The following is a 22,583-nucleotide window of genomic DNA, read 5'->3' as shown; positions in this document are numbered from 1 at the left end:
ACAAAAGACTTTTAGAAAAATGAGCTCTTTCTACTGCTTCAAGTGATCTTAGTTTCTGACCAAACGCTTATTCTCCTTTTTTGAAGTACTTGCAAGCTAATAAAAGTACTAAAACTTAACCTGTAATGCATGATACTTGTCAGATAAAAATAAAAACACCTGACTTTTATTGTAAAGATAAATACCCTGTTTTATGTGAAGGATGTTTGGCGTAAAAAACCTGCACAGGTTTAACCAGAACTGTGATGGATAAAAGAGACACACAGTCTGTTCTGCTCTGATCAATAATTCACTCTTGGCATAAATTATGCATCGGAAATCAAAACGGCAAATATTCTCTGGTTCCAGCTCCTCAGACAAGGTGATGATTCGCTGCTCTCCTTTTTATTAAATAATCTAAGAGTCCAAAACTAAAAAAAAGGTGTAAAAAATCATATTAGATATTGAACTGAAGAAAAGCTACAAGTAAAAACCAACTTCAGTCCACAATTAGGCAGAAGAGACTCAACTGACTCAACAATCAAGGACTTGGCATCGTAACAAAGAGAAAAAGACTTCCTTTGAAAACTGATCCAAATATGTCACAGAACCAGACTCAGAGATGTACAAACATCTGCTTTGACTGGTTTAAGTGTAAAATTAGAAGAAGAAAACATCGACGGAAGGGTGAGAAAATTAAAAGGTCAAGAGTTTAATGTATAACACTAGTAATTACAGGGTTGATGAAAGGAGCGGCTGATCTTGGGAAAACGAACAACAACAAAGGTACTTTATCAAGTTTTTTTCCCACAATGCTGACAGTCATTAGTGCTTGTTTCTTCTTGACTCTTTATGAAACTGTAATTAAATTATTTATAGTAATAACACGCACCAACATAGATGTATTTTTAATTGAATAAAAAACCCATTCATAACGTAAACTTAAAATAGATTTTGTTTTGTTAGTTTGTGCCGTTATGACAGTGAGCACCTCCTCATCCTGGGAGCTGTACTCCTCCAACAACATGGTGAAGCACACTATTTTACAAATCAGTGCATTTTCCCCATAACTGTGACACAAAGAAAATATTGAGATGGATTTTCATCTACTTTGCTGTCACCACAACAGCTATGTGCCCCTCAGGTTAGGGCGGCCCCCACTTTGGGAACCACTAATGCAATTAAACATCGAGAAGACAAACAATTATACACAACTCGCTACAAACAGTACTGCCATATTCGTATATAGTCTCATTGCATGGATTTTAATTTAAAACCATGTCTGGAATTTATATTTATATATCTAAATGATAGAGCTGTCATCTCTGTCTACTCTTAATTACAGGTCTATTTGTAACGTAAAAAGTAATCAAAGTTATAAGGGTTTTTTTTCTCTGTTGTAAAGAAAACATTTGCGAGATTTTAATTTGAGTCTAAACGGCGGTATTTTAGATGCGGAACGAATAGTGAGGAACCATTTTCGATGGTCTCATGTTTCGTTCCGGTCCGTTTATGTCGTCGTAAAGCAATGGAAGCACTATGAATGAATTGATGCTACGTCCTATGTATTTACTGGCATTATTATGAACGCGTCAGAAGTATGGTGTAAGTAGAGGGGGGGAAAGACTTCACTGACTCAACGATGGAGTGCGATATTCTGGATTCGTTGGAGCAACTGGGGTGAGATACTGAACTGTTAGCATGCTAACGTTAGCTTCTATACACACATGCGTGTGAGGTCTTAGTATTTACAATTTCTAAAATCAAGCTTAACGAACATGTCTTGGACAATTGTGAAAATAAGTTCAACACATGTTATAAGGGATATTACTAACTTTTTCAGTTATGACGGCCCTCTCCTGGAAGAGAAAGCCCTGCTCAGAGCCGCTGAAGGAGGCCTGTCCTCCCAGGAGTATGTGGATCTCTGTCGGTGGCTGGTGACGAGGTTAAAACCACTGTGTGACCTGGAGGAGAGCATCACATCCGGTCCAGGTAGACCTGTCACCAATTTCACTTCCTCTTTGACAGGGCACACGTGTTCATAAGGAACTTGATTTACAAAAAAAAAAAAAAAAAAAAGGCATAACGTCCAGACAACAAACCCCACGGAGTTCCCATTAACTACCAGAACCACAGATCAAAAGAACCCTGACCTGCAGTAAAACATCAGGGAAGCAATCGATCCGTCGTGCTCCAGTTTATTTGATCTCCTCTTGAATGACCTACATTGAGCTTTGACTGGTCTATGATTACACACGTGAAACATACATCAGTGCATATTTCACGTGACACATGATGCACTTTCCTCATGTGTGTTCTACTGAAGCGTCTGCAGACGTCATCAGCTCCATTTAGAGGCCAGAACCTGTCGGAAGGCTGTAATCGTAGTAGAAATAAAGTTGTATTTTAGATATCTGCCTAAAAGTTCTTTTCTTTGCAGATGACGTGGACAGTCTTCAGCTAGAGATGAGTGGTCTGATGAAAGAGCTGCACTGTCCGTACGAAGAGGAGGTTTCAGGTTTGCTCAAGGGTGCCACGAGAAACACCAACGATCACCTTAAGTTTGTGTGTACGTCAGCGCTTCCCATTTTTATCATTTTGACAGTTTTTGACTGCGAGAAATCCCAACATTTTCACTCTGCTTTTTTCACTTTTTAGTGTTTCTCAGCTCGGAGCTCCAGGCGGCTCAGCTCCAGAGGAGCAGACGAGGCACTGACAAACATCAAGATAAGAATCCAGCGTTCCAGGAGCTGCTTGCGATCTGTGAAACACTGGAGCTGTCGGAACCGAGAGGATCAGACGCAGCAGAAGTCTTCGATCAAATACAGACCAAGGTGGGAGCAATGAGCTGATTGAAAACAAAAAGCCTGACTTTTGTGCTTACTGCAAAGTGTGGCATTACAGATTGGTTAACAGTGGTCAACGTTGTAGAATTATTCTTTGTTTTGAATGCGTTTTCTTGGTGTAACTGTATTAACTGAAACTGTATTCCAGTTGAAAAAAAAAACATTTCTTGCAGAAATAAATGAACCCGTGTGTCACTGCAGGTGGATAAAGTGCTCAAAGATCTTCCAGGTGGTTTTGTGGGAAACCCAGTGTTAAAGAAATCCCTCAACAGTGAACAGTGGGTAAGTGAAGAGGTTTGGTGTCCTCCAACAAAAACAAAAAAAACAGTGAAGTCACAGGCTTTGTGATGTCTATAAACATGATCAAAATGTCACCATAAAATGAGTAAAACAAAAAAAACAAAAAAAAAGTATGAAAAGGTTTAAAGGGTTAGAATAAGAAACAGGACCAACCAGCAACTCCATAAAAAACATAGAGAAAACACACGAAACAACACAGAAACCAAGGTCAGAGATGACGTTCACTCGCTGCTGTCTGGAAACCAAACAAGCTGAGAGGCAGCAGCTGCATTTATAACCTTCAGGCGACTCGTCTTCATCAGCTGGGACAGAGACGCAGGTGGAGCTGATGTTTCCTCAGCTGCAGCTCGTCATCGTCAGCAGCAACAGGTCAGTGAAAGAGACTGATGTGTTAAATCACTGCCATCATTGTGAAACCATCAGAAATGCTCTTTGTTGATTTGTGGTCAGGTTTTATTCTTAATTTAAGTCAAAGTAATTTTTTTTTACAACTAGGAACATGTATTTAATTCACATAATTTACATATGTGACAACATACTATTTTCCTTTTCTGGATTAACTACATTCATCGGTTAAAAACTTTAAAATAAATAAAATTGCAACTCCAAATGGATCCGGCTTTGACCAAGTCCTACCATGAGGCTGCAATGATTGCACAAAAAAGTGACCAGTATTTGACAAATATTTATTTGTGGTGGTAAATATTTCCTACACTTGTAATTATCCCATACTTACATTTTTTGTTTAATAGATACAGTTTATACAGTTTGTACAGTGACCAGAATTAATTAAAGCTGATTTTTACATCCAATTTACAAGTTTACAAACAGCTGTCAATGGACTGAAGTCACACCTCAACAAAAAACATTTCAGTCTTCACTCAATAAGACTTAGTGTGTTTGCACAACCAACAAAAATATCAAGCAAACAAAAGCAAAACACTGGGTTTGAAGGAAGTAACTTCTTCAGATGCAGATTGTGATTTCTCTTCCTCCAGTTTAAGAAAAAACAATCTGACATTTTATTCAATATTTGACCTATTACTGAAAATATTACACATTTCTTCAATATTCATTTCATTTTTTGCTGCACATTCTCAGACACAGTAGTTAAAATGACTGATTTGATTTGACATAAAGTAATAAAATACTTACAAAAATTAATTTACCCCCCACCCCTCAAAACTAAAGAAAAAAGAAATAATTCTCTTTCTTCATTTGTCAGCTTTAGATTCATCAAACCTGCATTCTTCACTTCTGTCAACTTCCAGCAGGGGGTGTGTTACAGGGAAATAAAGCCTTTGGCGATCTTTAAGTGCAGGAAACTTCATTTAACTACATTACCTGTTCTCTTGGCTCCTTAAATCACAATCTGTGTTCACTTCACTAAAATAAAATAAAAAAAATCAGAAATCTGAACTTCCTTCCACAAAAATGTTTCCTTAGGCCGAAGACAAATCAACCAACTGTAGATTTATCTTCAATGCAGCATGTCAATGAAAAAGACTGATGTCAGTCCTTTCAACAAAAAAAAAAAACAACAACACAATTTTACTTTATGAGCATCAAACAGTCAGGAGTCCTGATTAATTACAGCAAATAAAAACCAAGCACTTGGGCTACGAAAATGAAAAAGAACTGATATAGCGAAGGAGGAACCGGGTTTTCACGTGACCTGGAAAACCTGCAATATTAATGACCAATTCTCCAGCAACAAAACATCGAAAATGAAGAGAAAATAATAAAGTTCTCCTAAAATGAAAACGGATAAAAATTTACCTGCGTTTGTCCGGTGGCCAATATTTAGCTGATGAATTTTGTTTTAAACTTCAGAGGAACTTTTCAAACGTTGTCCAGGTGGTAGCACCTACAGACAAATCCAGCCACAGTCCAGTTGGAGATTGGCGCCAGGAATTTAAAGTAATCTAAGGACAACTGTAAAAAGAACATTTTTCCAGTTTTGGAGGACGGAGCATCAGAATTTAATTGAGAAAGTCTAGGGTAATACTACATTGTTTCATTTTATTTATGTGATATTTTGTTCGACTGGTGACATGTCTTTGGTTTTTCTTGTCAGACCAAGCTGCGCAGCATCAACTCCATCCTGTCTTCAGAGTACGAGTGTCGCCGCAGGATGTTGATCAAACGTCTGGATGTGACCATTCAGTCGTTCGGTTGGTCAGACAGAGCCAAGGTACGTGAACGAGACCGTCGTCGACCAGTTAGCACTCACTGACAACGATTAGCATCAGTCGGTTTGCTTCTTCATTCATCGGACAATGTTTTATAAACCTGTTTTTTTTTTTTATCCTTGTCGGCTCAGTTTTAAAACGCTGAGCAACAGGTGCTAAGATGTGCTGTTCCTGTGTAAAAACCCAACAGTCGCTAAAATATAGATGATTATCATGTAACTATAGAGTACACATTTCTCAAAACACTTCACACAATTACAGTTTTTAAACTGATTAACTGATTAAATACAGTGGGCTGTTGTCATAAATAATCCTGATTGTAATTAATCTTGATTAATCTGTATACTGCTGGGACAAAAGACAAAAGTGACTAATCCAAGTATGGAATTATTAATGCGGAAAAATACTGACTCTGTGTGTGTGTGTGTGTGTGTGTGTGTGTGTGTGTGTGTGTGTGTGTGTGTGTGTGTGTGCGTGTGTGTGAAGGACAACTGTAAAAAGAACATTTTTCCAGTTTTGGAGGACGGAGCATCAGAATTTAATTGAGAAAGTCTAGGGTAATACTACATTGTTTCATGTTATTTACGTGATATTTTGTTCGACTGGTGACATGTCTTTGGTTTTTCTTGTCAGACCAAGCTGCGCAGCATCAACTCCATCCTGTCTTCAGAGTACGAGTGTCGCCGCAGGATGTTGATCAAACGTCTGGATGTGACCATTCAGTCGTTCGGTTGGTCAGACAGAGCCAAGGTACGTGAACGAGACCGTCGTCGACCAGTTAGCACTCACTGACAACGATTAGCATCAGTCGGTTTGCTTCTTCATTCATCGGACAATTTTTATAAACCTGTTTTTTTTTTTTATCCTTGTCGGCTCAGTTTTAAAACGCTGAGCAACAGGTGCTAAGATGTGCTGTTCCTGTGTAAAAACCCAACAGTCGCTAAAATATAGATGATTATCATGTAACTATAGAGTACACATTTCTCAAAACACTTCACACAATTACAGTTTTTAAACTGATTAACTGATTAAATACAGTGGGCTGTTGTCATAAATAATCCTGATTGTAATTAATCTTGATTAATCTGTATACTGCTGGGACAAAAGACAAAAGTGACTAATCCAAGTATGGAATTATTAATGCGGAAAAATACTGACTCTGTGTGTGTGTGTGTGTGTGTGTGTGTGTGTGTGTGTGTGTGTGTGTGTGTGTGTGGTTTCTCAGGTGAAGGTGGACAGCATGGCGGGAGCCTACCAGCCCAGGAGACATTCTCTGAAGCCACAGTCCCAGGTGGACATGGCCGAGCTGCTGGCAGCCAGAGAAGACATCTGCAACGTGGTGAAGACCAGCAGCGGCTCCAGCAGAGAGAAGACAGTCTGTGCCGTCAACAAGGTTCCAAAATAATCATTTGGTTTTTTTTTTTTCTTATTTTAAAGCAGCCGTGTGAAATAAACAAATGACAACTCCACCTACAGGTACGGATGGGAAGAGTCCCTGACCGAGGAGGACGACCTTCTGAGATAGAAGCGCCGCCTCCTGAGATGCCCCCATGGCAAAAGAGACAAGATGGTGGAGGTGGTGGCTGGGGAGGAAGAGGAGGAGGTGGAAGAGGAAGAGGAGGAAGAGGAGGAGGCAGCTCGGGTCGTGGAAATAGTGGTCACTGGGGAAGAGGAGGAGGAGGAGCAGGAGGAGGAGGCAGCTGGGGACATGGAGGAGGTGATGGTAGAGACGGTTGGAGGGGAGGTGGGAGGAACCAAGGAGGATATGGTGGAAACGGTGGAGGCTACGGCGGTCAGAGTGGACACGGAGGGAAGAGAGGGAGATACCAGTATTAACTCCTCAACTCCATCTGGACGATTTATAATACACTTTTTAAATTCAGTGTATAATTAGTCAGAGTGTGTGTGTGTGTGTGAGAGAGAGAGAGAGAGAGGGAGAAATACCTGGTTTAAAACTTTAGGTATTTGTTTTGAACCTAACTGAGATAAAGGACTGAATGTTTGGGTTTTGACATTTTTGGAAATGTAAACAGCAGACTTTTTAACTGACCTTCATCATAGTGAACTTCACTTTGTACCTGAAGATCCTGACGTTTAAATATGAATTAAATAAAGAACATCTTTTTAAAAAAGGAACTCAAACAATATCTTGGATTTTGCCTTTTTTGTCTTCCCAATAAAAAATACCAACAGAAGGCAGTTTTAAAACATTTACAGATGTCGCCCCCTGGTGGCCTCGAGTGTTTTTACATTTTTAAAACCAGTTTTATACAACATGGACATGATCCATGCAAAAACAGATCGTCACACACCTCTGTTTCCTTTATCCTGGAAAAACAAATAAAGGGTTTGTCTTGATAGACAAATAAAGGGTTTGTTTTGAGGTCAGTTCGGATGAGTGTTGTCCATCTGAACATCCAGAGACAGAACTTATGACTGAGACTAAATTCAGTTCAGAGGTCAGCAGCATGACCAGGAGCCACAACAGGTGACTGTCATCAGGGTGAAGAGGAAACACCTGGGCTGTGCAAACGTTCACCGTATTTCATCGGAAAACCAGGTCAGAACAACTTCCTTAAATAGTTGGGTCTGTTTCAAGGAAATCCGAAATTTCTTACTTACAACGAAGAAAAGGACTAAAAAAAGCCACTCGAAGTCGAACATCCACCTTCTGTATCTTATCCCGCTTTCACTCTTTTCATTTATGCAAAAAAAATAGTTGTTTTTGCCAGCTTTCTGGAATACAGCAATACGTTTGGCATGGTTGTTAGGCAGTATAGCCGCTAGAGGACAGTGTTGGATTTAGATTTTTTTTTCCCGGTCAGACGTCAGTTTCTAGGACAACAACAAACATGGCGACGACGGAGGAGGTCGTGACAATGTTCCCGCTGAGAGAGGTAGGCAGATTAACAGACGGCAGTGGTCGGTGTGGTTATTAAATACAACACGGTACGTTAACGGAGAACTCTCCTCCTCGGTTCAGCCATTTTTGTTGTTGTTTTATGCTAATCTCTATACTCCACTGCTCAACAACGCCCCCATGACATCCAGACAAGTATTTATTTATTGTTGTAAGTATTTTCTACACTTGGCCAATACGTATTTTATTTGTTCAAGATAGATACAGTTTGTACAGTGACATGATTTTTATATCCAATTTACAAGATTACAAACAGTCATTAATGGACTGAAGTTACACCTCAACAACAACAAAAAAGCATTAATTTCAGTCTCCACTCAACAGTCAGTGTGTTTGAACAACCAACAAAAATGTTAAGTAAACAAAAGCAAAATGCTGTGGTTCAAGAAAATAACTTGATTTCTTTTCCTCCAGTTTAAGAAAAAACGGGAATGAAATTATACTCAACATTTCACCCATGACCGAACATATTACAGATTTCTGCAATATTAAATTCAATTTTCATGCAACACATTCTCAGACACAGTTGTTAAAATAAATTATTAGATTTTACATCATAAGGAAGTAATAAAATAGTTATAAATTAATATATATAAAATAGTATCTGTATCAAAAATCTGAACTTCCTCGCACAAAAAAACAACTGTAGATTTATCTTCAATGCAGCAGAACATTGGTTTAATATTTACAGCAGAATTCTACAAAAAGTGCTGACATTTTTCAAGCAAAAACGTATGAAAACAACAATGTAATACTGTCAAAGGCAGGTTTTAGTGTCTTCATGCTCCTTCAGGGGGCACTGCGTCGTCTTTTTTGTAAATACATCCATCCGTCCATCCATCATCCTTTCTGTGGCCCTGCTTGATTTAATACTTGGCCTATGAGGTCACTCAGAGACCCAGACTCCTGCAGGTCCAGCGTCACAGTGGTTTTTAGGTTCCACCCTGACCATAGAACCGAGGCCTGAGCTCAGATCAGCCTGGAGTTCCGCAGGTACTGGATGAGGACTTTGTAGACAAAGTTGTACTGGGACAGGGTCTGGACCATCATCATCCTCTGAGTACGGAGCTTGAACAGAACCTCAGGGACGTTCAGAGGCTGCAGCAGACCAGAGACGGAGAGAACGTTAGCGAAAGAGAGAGAGAGAGAGAGAGAAGGGTGAGGATCGGACAGATCAGAGAGAAGACGTTACCTCGTTGTGTTCTAAACAGGCGATCAATATCTCTGATAAGATGACCACTCCGGTTCGACCCACTCCAGCGCTGCAGTGGACCAGAACAGGTAGGTTAGTGTTCTTTGGGTCGCTGATGCTGTTGGTGTGTCTCCTCACAGACTGGACCTCCTCCAGGTACGCTGAAGGAAATGAGAGAAGACAGCGATCAACGGTGTTTTCTATGGACTGGGGCCGTCAGACATTTACCATTTTTACTTTCATTCATCGTGATTGATTCAATAGTGTAGCAGTTATCATGCCTGCCTTACACATCTGCCTTACACATAGAGGGTCTTGGGTTCGAGGCCCAGTGGAACCACATTGCTGGTTTGCTTATCTTAGTATGAGACACGAAGCTGAAGTCACCTCAGTTGTATTGACATGTTGACTGAACCTGGCCCAACGTGAAGCGAGAACCTTCAGATGTGGTGGATTCACGTCACAAACTGATAAACTACAGTCAAACTAAACCAAATCTCTGAGGAATATTTGCTGCGTCTTCTACATCAACCAGTCATGTGGAACGGTGTATAGGGAGAGAAAGGATGTTTTTAAATTATTTAATTCAGTGTTTTTTCATCCTTGGGGTCGCAACCCCATTGGAGTCGCATTAAAATTCAAATGGGATCGCCTGAAATGTTGAGTAATTTATAAAAAAAAAATACTGATGAAAATAACTATTAAAAAAAATTATAATTAAATTATCACACACAATCTTAAACAATGGTATTCTTTCACTTTCATGAATATAAATCAAGTTCAAATGCAGCATAAAATCTTGATCAACCATCAGTCTCATCTTGATTTATGGCTGCGATCACATAACGGGGTCACCAGAAATTTGTAATGTTAAAATGGGGTCACAATCTAAAAATGGTTAGGAACCAGTGATTTACTTCCTCAGTTACTCACTGAGGAATCCTTTTAAGTCCTCAGGACAGCCGTGGTCAGGCCAGTCGGTGTACTGCAGGTGCCACATCGTCCTCTCCCGACCCATCAGGAGGTGTTTGATCTTTAGCCCCGTTGTAGCGTAGCAGCCTGACTCTGTGCGGAAACGGGTCGTGATTTTGAAGTGCCCGTACGTCACGGTGTTGTGTCTTGAGCCGAGCCGCGGCCAGTACCTGAAACACTTCTCTCGGCCGTTCTCCTGCAGCAGGAGGAGGAGACGGAAGAAAAGGACGAGTCATATAAAGAAGAAAACAACGTCCAAGCTGTGACATGAACTTCAACTGACCTCCTCAGCTGTAACCATGGCAATGATGGAGACGCCCTGCTCCCACACCATCTGCCAGAAGTCCTGACACGTGTTGGACATTGGACCCTGTGAGGCAATGTAGCTCCACTCCTGACCAGACACTGTGATCTGATGACACAGAAGACAAAGACTGGTAAAAAAAAAGGCTTGATTTAGTTGGACAAATGATTAAAATGTGTGGATTAGATTTCTTTTCTGCCAAACAAAGCCAGTCTGAGGTGAAAAGGTAATGAAGCAAAGACATCTGTAAATGTAATTATGTAATTAGACCAAGTCCATCAAGACTAGAATAAAGAAAAAGTCCTGACAAAATGATGTCTCTTCCTGTTGTCATCAGCAGTGACTCTACACACAGTGGAAGGAAAACGACGCCATTGAACAAATATGTGATACGTGACAATATTACTCTGATGACATGACCACACTACTCACTCTGACATGGGACGCGTTGATGTATCCTGTGTTGTTCTCTTTGGTGGGAACCAGCTCCACTCGGTTGCTGTCATAGGGCAGGACGTCCTGGAAGCGGTTTTTGTCTCCACTCTCTGGCAGCATGGCGATGGAGAATTTTCCTCCAGGACGCTTTGGGATATTCTCGTATTCGCTGAGAAGCTCCCCTCCGTCCATGTGCTGCTCCAGCAGCTTACACTGAGGCACAGGAGGTAAATTCATCAACCATCCCAGGTGTAAATGTGGTGTGACAGCCGTGAAACAAAACGTGTGTTTGTATTGAACCGTTCGATGCTGTGGTCTCGGTTCGGTGCACGCTATGAATCGAACAAAACGCAGTTTTATTTCTTCAACTGCTGACAATACACTGTGCTGAAAACTCAGTGGCTCTGCACTCGACTACTCCACCTTAGGCTGCATTGTTGAGGGCAGATCCACTAAGCTGTGCCTTCAACAGTCCTTTACACAATGGTGTTACATGCGAAACTAGCTCGTTGCCACAAGGCTAATGGAGATTGTTTAAGATTCATTGCGATGTGAGATATAAAAATTAAATTATGAGTCATAAATGTTCAGAAATGATTATTTTCCATAACTAAATGACAGGAACACAACCAAACAAACAAACCGAACACAAAGATTTTTAAGGTGATATGTCCAGAAACCTTTAAGAATCTTCAAGGTGTCTGAACATGCCACCTGTGGTCTGTTCGTTAATAAGGGACGGACCTGGTTCTGTTCATTGAAGATTTTGTTTTGATATCTCTATTTGTTATTACTGAGTAAGCTAGCTCTTGTTTATATATATATAAAAGCTGAGCTTCTCTGACCAAGAAGTCTCAGCCCAACCCGTTAAGCACTCAAACCCATATCTCCGATCTTTGGACTCTGGCAACTGGGTAAACATTAGGCTACAATAAAAACAGATAGAGAGTTTTGCATGGTCCAACAAAGGTTCATAAACTGGGAACACTGGTAATAAATGTTTACACGCCTAGTGAAAGGTCGGTATCAGGAGATATTGACACAAACACGGTCACAAAGTCACGGGTCAAATATAATATTGAAAAATTCCCTGCAATCGTGCATGTTTTCCCTTATCTCCGCGTAATGTATATATTTTTTTTCATATTTAAACTAACCTTAGTTTTGCATAATCACTGAATCTGGAACCACCAAAGCTTAATATCATAAACATATGAGAAATTAAATTTGAAATAAGACACACATGCGTGGTATGTGTTTGTTATTATATCTCTATCATTACTTTTTAATGTAAAACAACAAACTTATAGGATATGATGCCGGGACAGCTCTGATACACATTTGATATGATCTCACGGGCCAAATTATATTTACACCATGGGCAAGATTTGGCCCACAGGCCTGAGTTTGACACTTGTGATGTACATCATATAAAATGTCCATAACTTCATTCGTAATTTCACTTTTACTTTCTATTACTGTAGTATTAGCTGCCAGTATGGTCTTGCGTTGGGATACAGTCGATTTTTAAGGCATAACTGAAAGCTCAAGGTTATTGTTTATGGATATAAATGTTAACAGGTGTAGCTGTGTTCACGGAAAGAACATTGTTTCTCTCTCTCATGCATCCACCAGAACAAGTCCTCACTGGCTGGAGGTAACTAATACCAACAAACCAAGGTAACAGGCCTGGTAACAGGCTCAGTCAGGGTTACTCAGTAACACAACACAAAAGCAAAATAAGTCCATGGAAAAACCTCCGTGGAAAAACCTCCGTGTTCTTATCATAAAGATAATTTTTCTACCAGTGTCATTGACAAAGAAAACCCGTCGTCTCACCCTCTCGTCGTTGGAGGCTTGTTCAGGTTCATCCTTGATCTCGTCAAACATGGGCTGCCTGGACACAGACAGGCCGTTGAGCTTCGCCACCTTGAGTGGACCCATCTTCTTCACCTCTGACCTCACTCCTTTCTTCATGCCCTGGTTTGACAACACAAAAAGTCAGAGTGAAGGTCTGAACCCTGGCAGAGAGATTAAGTGGGAGAGATGGGAGGGACCACAACAGGCTGCTGGCTGCCTTACACAGAATGTCACTCGTCTGGTTTCCCCAGTCAGAGCGACTTCAGTCTTTCATAAGGTGTCACAGTCAGGTGTGTGTGTGTGTGTCAACGCCTCAAATGTTTTGTATACACATACTTTTGTTGTCATGGTCTTGTCAGTTAGAAACCTGAAGGTATTAATTTAAAAGAAAAATCACTTTCCGAAAATGAAACAAGGCTGTTGTGATTCTTCCCACACAGGAAGATTTAGCTGCTGTGCAGGAGACAGATACCGATCTAAACTTAAGGAAACGGTTAACATACTGTGTCTCAATACTTTAAAATTTGTATTATTTTTGGAAACAAAAAGTTTTAAAAATCAGCAAATCCATACAAAGGTTTTTCATTAAAAATATTTAAATAAATATAGAGGAATAGTTTGAATAATATTTGTGGTCAAATATTAAATTGCATTTTGGGAGAGTATGAAAGTTCAATAGACCTCAGAAGACGCTCCTCCTCCTTCAACATTCATTAATATATTTATCTGTTACTGCCTTATTAAAGGAGATGGTTCCAGTCCCAGCAGTCATTGGGCAAGGCAGTGCACTAGTGTAATCACATGGTCAAGAGTTCTTTAACTGTTCCGTCTGCCACTGTCACTTACAGCAACAAAGGCAAATTATTTGCAGTGAATAACTAATACTTTTCAGACCCATTAAGTGAAACTGGATAATTTCCCATGGTTCACCCAATGACCTCTCACGGCACACTGGGACACGGTCGTTGGGAATCACTGTGCTGAATGATTGACAGTTTATAATCCATTCATTTACAGCTACTTAAACAGGACCAGTGTTTTCTGTGCAGTGACATATTGTGGCAGCATTCCAGGTGTAACACAAAGGACATGTTTAAAGAGAGTTTAACTTAATTACAGCTGTATCGTCACCACATCAATGGCTGACGTGGGTTAAATGGAGGTGATTAAGAGAAAGACTCACTGGTGGAGGCAGACCTTCCACCAGTGTTGAAGAAACCTCTCAGCAGTGAACAGTGTGGTTTCAGTGAAGTCACAGGAGTCATGGTTTATAAACAACAGAGTTTGGCCCAGACCACACAGTGATCCCACAAAAACCAAGAGTTTCCCCACAAACAAAACAACAACATTCACTCGCTGCTGTCTGGAAACCAAACGAGCTGAGAGGCAGCAGCTGCATTTATAACCTTCAGACGACTCGTCTTCATCAGCTGGGACAGAGACGCAGGTGGAGCTGATGTTTCCTCAGCTGCAGCTCGTCATCGTCAGCAGCAACAGGTCAGTGAAAGAGACTGATGTGTTAAATCACTGCCATCATTGTGAAACCATCAGAAATGCTCTTTGTTGATTTGTGGTCAGGTTTTATTCTTAATTTAAGTCAAAGTAATTTTTTTTTACAACTAGGAACATGTATTTAATTCACATAATTTACATATGTGACAACATACTATTTTCCTTTTCTGGATTAACTACATTCATCGGTTAAAAACTTTAAAATAAATAAAATTGCAACTCCAAATGGATCCGGCTTTGACCAAGTCCTACCATGAGGCTGCAATGATTGCACAAAAAAGTGACCAGTATTTGACAAATATTTATTTGTGGTGGTAAATATTTCCTACACTTGTAATTATCCCATACTTACATTTTTTGTTTAATAGATACAGTTTATACAGTTTGTACAGTGACCAGAATTAATTAAAGCTGATTTTTACATCCAATTTACAAGTTTACAAACAGCTGTCAATGGACTGAAGTCACACCTCAACAAAAAACATTTCAGTCTTCACTCAATAAGACTTAGTGTGTTTGCACAACCAACAAAAATATCAAGCAAACAAAAGCAAAACACTGGGTTTGAAGGAAGTAACTTCTTCAGATGCAGATTGTGATTTCTCTTCCTCCAGTTTAAGAAAAAACAATCTGACATTTTATTCAATATTTGACCTATTACTGAAAATATTACACATTTCTTCAATATTCATTTCATTTTTTGCTGCACATTCTCAGACACAGTAGTTAAAATGACTGATTTGATTTGACATAAAGTAATAAAATACTTACAAAAATTAATTTACCCCCCACCCCTCAAAACTAAAGAAAAAAGAAATAATTCTCTTTCTTCATTTGTCAGCTTTAGATTCATCAAACCTGCATTCTTCACTTCTGTCAACTTCCAGCAGGGGGTGTGTTACAGGGAAATAAAGCCTTTGGCGATCTTTAAGTGCAGGAAACTTCATTTAACTACATTACCTGTTCTCTTGGCTCCTTAAATCACAATCTGTGTTCACTTCACTAAAATAAAATAAAAAAATCAGAAATCTGAACTTCCTTCCACAAAAATGTTTCCTTAGGCCGAAGACAAATCAACCAACTGTAGATTTATCTTCAATGCAGCAGAACATTGGTTTAATATTTACAGCAGAATTCTACAAAAAGTGCTGACATTTTTCAAGCAAAAACGTATGAAAACAACAATGTAATACTGTCAAAGGCAGGTTTTAGTGTCTTCATGCTCCTTCAGGGGGCACTGCGTCGTCTTTTTTGTAAATACATCCATCCATCCATCCATCATCCTTTCTGTGGCCCTGCTTGATTTAATACTTGGCCTATGAGGTCACTCAGAGACCCAGACCTGACCATAGAACCGAGGCCTGAGCTCAGATCAGCCTGGAGTTCCGCAGGTACTGGATGAGGACTTTGTAGACAAAGTTGTACTGGGACGGGGTCTGGACCATCATCATCCTCTGAGTACGGAGCTTGAACAGAACCTCAGGGACGTTCAGAGGCTGCAGCAGACCAGAGACGGAGAGAACGTTAGCGAAAGAGAGAGAGAGAGAGAGAGAAGGGTGAGGATCGGACAGATCAGAGAGAAGACGTTACCTCGTTGTGTTCTAAACAGGCGATCAATATCTCTGATAAGATGACCACTCCGGTTCGACCCACTCCAGCGCTGCAGTGGACCAGAACAGGTAGGTTAGTGTTCTTTGGGTCGCTGATGCTGTTGGTGTGTCTCCTCACAGACTGGACCTCCTCCAGGTACGCTGAAGGAAATGAGAGAAGACAGCGATCAACGGTGTTTTCTATGGACTGGGGCCGTCAGACATTTACCATTTTTACTTTCATTCATCGTGATTGAGTGTAGAAAATTAAGATAAATCAAATGGTGGGACTGAAATCATTAGCAGACTTGGTGGGAGTAAAAGTCTAACACTGTAGACCTCCCACCACAGAGCAAAAACCAAATCCACAATTTATAATAGTCAATCTAACACTTCCTGTTTTCTTACAGTAGTAAAGTTACTCACATTACTCAATGTATGTCTAACAAATCCATTCATTCCTTCTCATGCTGGTTCTTCTATGTCATATATATAAAAAACCTAACCTATACTAACCTATATATATATATATTTATACATTCATATAAACCAGGCATGGGCAAACTTTTCAAACCAGGCTAAAAATGCTAAAATGCTATTTCTATGCCATCTATTGGGGAAATGCAGGTATTGCAGATGAAAGGCAGAAATATAATGAAAATAGAATATTATATAGAATATAATAACGTATATAATAATAACATTATTTGGACAAGTTCGACGGGCCGGATTAACAAGTCAAACAGGCCTCAACCGGCCCTCGGGCCGTAGGTTGCCCATGCCTGGTTTGACCAGTATTTCCATTTTTCAATACCAGAAATGTTATATTGAGAGTACAGCCTGCTCTTTTACCATAAATAAAAGCAGTCTTTTTTCAGATTATTATTTATTTCCTCAGTTACTCACTGAGGAATCCTTTTAAGTCCTCAGGACAGCCGTGGTCAGGCCAGTCGGTGTACTGCAGGTGCCACACCGTCCTCTCCTGACCCATCAGGAGGTGTTTGATCTTTAGCCCCGTTGTAGCGTAGCAGCCTGACTCTGTGCGGAAACGGGTCGTGATTTTGAAGCGCCCGTACGTCACAGTATTGTGTCTTGAGCCGAGCCGCGGCCAGTACCGGAAGCTCTTCTCTCGGCCGTTCTCCTGCAGCAGGAGGAGGAGACGGAAGAAAAGGACGAGTCATATACCGAAGAAAACAACGTCCAAGCTGTGACGTGAACTTCAACTGACCTCCTCAGCTGTAACCATGGCAATGATGGAGACGCCCTGCTCCCACACCATCTGCCAGAAGTCCTGACACGTGTTGGACATTGGACCCTGTGAGGCAATGTAGCTCCACTCCTGACCAGACACTGTGATCTGATGACACAGAAGACAAAGACTGGTAAAAAAAAGGCTTGATTTAGTTGGACAAATGATTAAAATGTGTGGATTAGATTTCTTTTCTGCCAAACAAAGCCAGTCTGAGGTGAAAAGGTAATGAAGCAAAGACATCTGTAAATGTAATTATGTAATTAGACCAAGTCCATCAAGACTAGAATAAAGAAAAAGTCCTGACAAAATGATGTCTCTTCCTGTTGTCATCAGCAGTGACTCTACACACAGTGGAAGGAAAACGACGCCATTGAACAAATATGTGATACGTGACAATATTACTCTGATGACATGACCACACTACTCACTCTGACATGGGACGCGTTGATGTATCCTGTGTTGTTCTCTTTGGTGGGAACCAGCTCCACTCGGTTGCTGTCATAGGGCAGGACGTCCTGGAAGCGGTTTTTGTCTCCACTCTCTGGCAGCATGGCGATGGAGAATTCCCCTCCAGGACGCTTTGGGATTTTCTCGTACTCTCTGAGAAGCTCCCCTCTGTCCATGTGCTGCTCCAGCAGCTTACACTGAGGCACAGGAGGTAAATTCATCAACCGTCACCGTTTACGTACCGTCACTTTAAGCCAATCTGTCCCCGCTCAGGAACACAGAATATGTGTAAATGAAGTGTGAAATAGCAGTGGGATGTGGACTGAGGACAGAAAACATTTGTGTGGCCACACGTGTCTTAAGACCACATGGGATGGTGTTTATTTTGAAATGGTGTTAGACCATACTCTAAAAATACTTTTTCTTGTAATGTATGAAAAATGTCAAGTACTAAAATATACATTATATATGTGTGTATATATATATGTATATGTATATATGTATTCAAAAAGATTGGTGACCACTGATATAGATGTTCAGCATTTTTCTACCAGTGTCATTGACAAAGAAAACCCGTGGTCTCACCCTCTCGTCGTTGGAGGCTCGTTCAGGTTCATCCTTGATCTCGTCAAAAATGGGCTGCCTGGAAACAGAAAGGCCGTTGGGCTTCGCCACCTTGAGTGGACCCATCTTCTTCACCTCTGACCTCACTCCTTTCTTCATGCCCTAGTTTAACAACATAAAAAGTCAGAGTGAAGGTCTGAACCCTGGCAGAGAGATTAAGGCCCTGTTAACACAGCGCTGATATGATACGATACAACCGGAATCCCTGTAGTACCTATGCCAGGCCCTTATGTGGCACTATGTCAACCACTACCTATTATACTGTATTACTCATGATGTTCTATTTGTGTTGTAATGAAGGGGTTAACTGTTTAGGTGTGGTGAGAGCTTAGAGAGTGTAGAGTGAGTTGTTGACATCTGTAATAATCAAAAAAAGTTCTTAAGAAGCACCAAGGGATCTGTCCAATCCATTACAGTCCTAACACGGCATGGCTATAAAGCTTGAAAACTGTAAACATAAAAAAAAAACACACAAAAAGGCAGAGATGGATAACTGTAATACACCACGTAACCATATGAGCTTCTCCAGAACCGTGGTTCCTGCCATTGTTGTGGTGTTGAGCAGGGTTACAGGGTTGAAGGGTGATTGTTTCATCTCAATTTGTTCCATTCAAACCAAGACCCAAGCACCAGAGTAAAATCAAGGTAATGCCATGATTTTTTATTAATATATTTTAAACATGTTTTATTAATACTAATATTACTAAACCAAATACAAAAACATAAAGTGGTAACACTATTCAGATTCATTTAGTCCTATGGTACACCAGATGATCTCTCAGAGCTCACTAATGTATTGGGAATCACTGTGCTAAATGATTGACAGCTTATAATCCATTCATTTACAGCTACTTAAACAGGACCAGTGTTTTTTGTGCAGTGACATATTATTGCAGCATTCCAGGTGTAACACATAGGGCAAGTTAAAAAAAAAGAGTATGAACTCAATTTGACCTGCATCATTATCACATTAATGGTGGGTTAAATAAAGGAGGTTAAGAGAAAGACTCACCGGTGGAGGCAAACCTTCTATCGTTTTCTTTCCAGCAAAAACATCTGACACCGGCCTCTTCTTGAACTCTTGTTTAGGCTTCAGTTTGACCTGACCACTCAGGTCTCCCTCTGAGACCGAGGGCATGATCCTGGGCTGTCGTAGCTCAGACAGCAGGTACAGAGGTTCCGTATCCTGGATGAGAGGGTGAATCTTGTACGTCAGAGAGCCAGTTACTGAAGGGCTGAGAGAGGAGCCAATAGGATATGCAGGAGGAGGCTCTACGGGAGTCTGCTGCTGAGACAGTAAAGAGGAGAGGGAGGTCATGCTAGGGTGCTGTTGAGGCATCTGCTCAGGAACAATGGCTGCAATGGCATCCTGGGACAGCGGAGTGTGACGTCCACTGTCGTCCTCAAAGTACTCTTCATCATCGCTGCTGTGAACCAGCATGGTGGCATCCGAAAGGGACTTTTTGTGTCCGTAATGTGCGTCTTCCTTAATGTCCCCCCGTTCTTCAGTCTTTGCTCGCTCTAAGACCATGTTGAGCTGTGAGCCATGAGAGCGTCCACCACGCATCACCGGTGGAGGAGTTTCGATTTCTGCTGCCGAAGAAGAAGAAACAGTCCGCTCCTTGACCCTCATTGCCTCGATACTATGAGTCAGTCCGGCAATTTCTATGGAGTTACGTTTTTGAGCACTGTATGGGTGTCTGTGTAGGGGTCCGCTGTAAAGAGGCTCTGAAACCTCCTGCAAAGAGTGGGCTACAGGGAGACTGTCTTCTTGGAAAGTCTGAACTGAGTGGTGCACTCGTCTGGTGATCAGGTCTGGGTTGCTGCTGCTGACATACAGGTGACGTGACAGGTCAGGTGTGCTGTTTGCAGGGCGAGGATGGGCGTATGGGTAAGGTGGAGGTGGACGGTACACTTGGGTTTTCATAATATTTGGGGCAGGATACTCTTGAGCTTGTTGTAACTGGACATTTGTCAGTTCAGGGACACTAACGGCTCCAACCACCGGCCTCCTCTCTGTCGGATAGGGGTAAGGAGACGGACTGTGAAAGCTGGAGCCCAGGTGGAAAGGATAATGATGGTGTTGGGCGGCTCCGCCACCGTGTTCCCCCCTTATTTCTGGCTGGCTGTAAACTAAAGGGTCTGGTCTACTGTAGGCGTAAGAGTTCCCAATATTCAGATTCCTCATTGAGTGGCTCTGCCGATGCTCCTGAGAGAACATCATCCCTCCTCCTCCACCCCCTCCTCCACCTCCTACTACCCTGGTCTTCTGACGTATTACTGTCTCATAATCTGGAGTGTTACGGTAAGAAGGTGGGATGAGAGCGCTGTGCCGGTGAGAGGGGACGTAGTCCGGTCTGGTGATGTCACTGGTGATGGAGGGATTTGAGGACATGGGCGAAGGCTGGAGGTAGTGTTGAGGATTAGTTAGAGAGCTGGTGCTGTGGGCGCTGTAGACACTGCCGTTACGTAATCGCCCTCCACTGTTGTATTCAAAAGGAGGGCAATCCAAGCTGGTCTGTGAGTGGTAGTAATAACCATTCTGACTGTTTATGTACAGGTTGTCTGTGAAAGGTAAGAAGAATAAATAAAATAAATTAAAAGCAGTCATTGACAGTCTCTTTTTGCTGAAGACAACAAACAGTCTCTTTTAAAACACAAAGGCCCATGAAAACAACCTCCTTTACATTCACTACAGTTACCTTGTGACGATGTGTAAGGTTCTGTGAAATGGCCATTGTAGTGCATCTGTGGAGGAGGCATCATGTAGGCCGGAGGCTTTGGCTGCAAGACAAAAAATATTTTTTCCAGCCATTCGTATATAATCCAAAAATTCTCCAAGAAACAAAGAATATTGTCTTCTTTAACAACCGTGTGTCACAGGCTCAATGCTCAACTACTGATACAAGCCAATGGTAAAAGGTGTGTATATTGTGTAAGCATGGACGTTACCAAGGATATTCTAGTGGAGGACCTTCTTCTGACTGGGTTTACAACTGTGGGCTGGGTTTGCCTGGAGAAAGAAAGATGTGTCAAGAAAAGGTGACACACACCAACACGTGTTGAATTTATAGACCCAAGGACTGGTCGTTATTTATTTATAAATTTATAAACATTGTATTTGATTACACTGGACCGGTCTACAGAAAAAAAAGCAATATTTTATTATTGACATTGGTGTATGAACTTAGATGATGATACAAACAACAGAGAGAAAGCTTTGGACACAGAAATATAAAGAAACTTAATGTAGGTTTAAGACCTTTTCTAATAAGTGCATGTTTGTTTCATTTTTTAGAGAAACCACAAATGTTAAGGTGGCTCTGACAGCTGCTTGACAGACACTGTACTGTAGGTGGTGATGATTTGGGTTGCTCACCCCTTATCAGGAGAAGGCAGAGAGGAACGAGAAAGTATTGGAAAGCGAGGAAAGGATAGATTTAGAATGAACTTCTGGGAACCCTCAGTAGGTAGGGGGTCACACTCCTCTCTGAAGTGAGAGGAGTAGAAGAGCGGAGGAAAGAAGTGAGGTGAAACCAGCGAGGAGACACACGAGAGTGACAACAGAAAGAAACTGGACGAGGTGTGTTAAAGAAAAAAAGAAAAACACTTACAGGTTACTCTTGTTATTCCTATAAAACTTGTGTCTGGCCAGACACATTCGACACACGTATTTGGAGGTTTCCATGTCTTCCTAGGAAAAAGTAGAAAAGGCAAAAAAAAATGATTTGAGGCTTGTAAACAGTGTGTTTTGTCACATATAGTCTATGCAGGTTTTCTGTTCAAGCAGTCTAAATTGTATTCTCAATAAAATCTTGCACATATCATAGTCAAATAGTGGCCTGTGGGCCACATACTGTGACTCTACGACCCATTTATAGTCACACAACACACAGGTGCATCGTTAAGAATAGCTGATGCTAATCATCATCACATTGACCAAATCCATATTTGCTCAATCCATTTAGAGATCACAATATCCATGATTAAGATGATGAGGGCAGAGACAGTATGATGGTAACAGAGACTTACAGTCTGGAACTGAACACTCTCCTCTCTGTTTGTTAGCTCCAGGGCAAAGAAGGACCTGTTGTGACTCATGTTGTTAATTTCGTTCCACCTACACAGCCAAATTAAAGCACAAAGAGTCACAGAGGAA

At 41.1% G+C, this 22,583-nt stretch overlaps 2 protein-coding genes across 4 annotated transcripts in view; one reads left to right on the top strand and one right to left on the bottom strand.

Annotated features, from left to right (window-relative positions):
* Positions 1-680: 680 nt before the first annotated feature.
* On the top strand, positions 681-7,462 carry fam98b (family with sequence similarity 98 member B). Its single transcript, XM_008311184.3, has 8 exons — positions 681-1,659; positions 1,823-1,971; positions 2,420-2,548; positions 2,638-2,813; positions 3,027-3,107; positions 5,203-5,319; positions 6,543-6,710; positions 6,794-7,462. Exons 1-8 carry the CDS (start codon positions 1,622-1,624, stop codon positions 7,151-7,153), a joined length of 1,218 nt encoding a protein of 405 aa, XP_008309406.1. The 5' UTR covers positions 681-1,621; the 3' UTR covers positions 7,154-7,462.
* A 1,074-nt stretch (positions 7,463-8,536) lies between these two features.
* ptpn21 (protein tyrosine phosphatase non-receptor type 21) overlaps positions 8,537-22,583 on the bottom strand; it is a 19,245-nt gene continuing 5,198 nt past the window's right edge. The window contains exons 9-20 of one of the 3 annotated variants that reach the window (XM_025061930.1): positions 22,457-22,544; positions 22,039-22,118; positions 21,377-21,437; positions 21,127-21,208; positions 19,437-20,989; positions 12,980-13,120; positions 11,138-11,353; positions 10,685-10,813; positions 10,363-10,597; positions 9,430-9,590; positions 9,181-9,335; positions 8,537-9,140 (exon numbers count right to left, since the gene is read on the bottom strand). In XM_025061930.1, the coding sequence (XP_024917698.1) occupies positions 9,207-9,335; positions 9,430-9,590; positions 10,363-10,597; positions 10,685-10,813; positions 11,138-11,353; positions 12,980-13,120; positions 19,437-20,989; positions 21,127-21,208; positions 21,377-21,437; positions 22,039-22,118; positions 22,457-22,544 (2,875 nt within the window). In that variant the 3' untranslated portion in view covers positions 8,537-9,140; positions 9,181-9,206. Of the gene's footprint in view, positions 9,336-9,429; positions 9,591-10,362; positions 10,598-10,684; positions 10,814-11,137; positions 11,354-12,979; positions 13,121-15,854; positions 16,009-16,102; positions 16,264-17,007; positions 17,243-17,329; positions 17,459-17,781; positions 17,998-18,385; positions 18,527-19,436; positions 20,990-21,126; positions 21,209-21,376; positions 21,438-22,038; positions 22,119-22,456; positions 22,545-22,583 lie in introns of all 3 variants that reach the window. The other 2 variants (XM_017035610.2, XM_025061927.1) reach the window with 2 other exon arrangements.

Source organism: Cynoglossus semilaevis, chromosome 1, assembly GCF_000523025.1.
Source record: "Cynoglossus semilaevis isolate Cse_v1.0 chromosome 1, Cse_v1.0, whole genome shotgun sequence".
NCBI lineage: Eukaryota > Metazoa > Chordata > Actinopteri > Pleuronectiformes > Cynoglossidae > Cynoglossus > Cynoglossus semilaevis.
The sequence above is the reverse complement of the archived record's forward strand: the minus strand, read 5'-3'. Positions and strand labels throughout refer to the sequence as shown.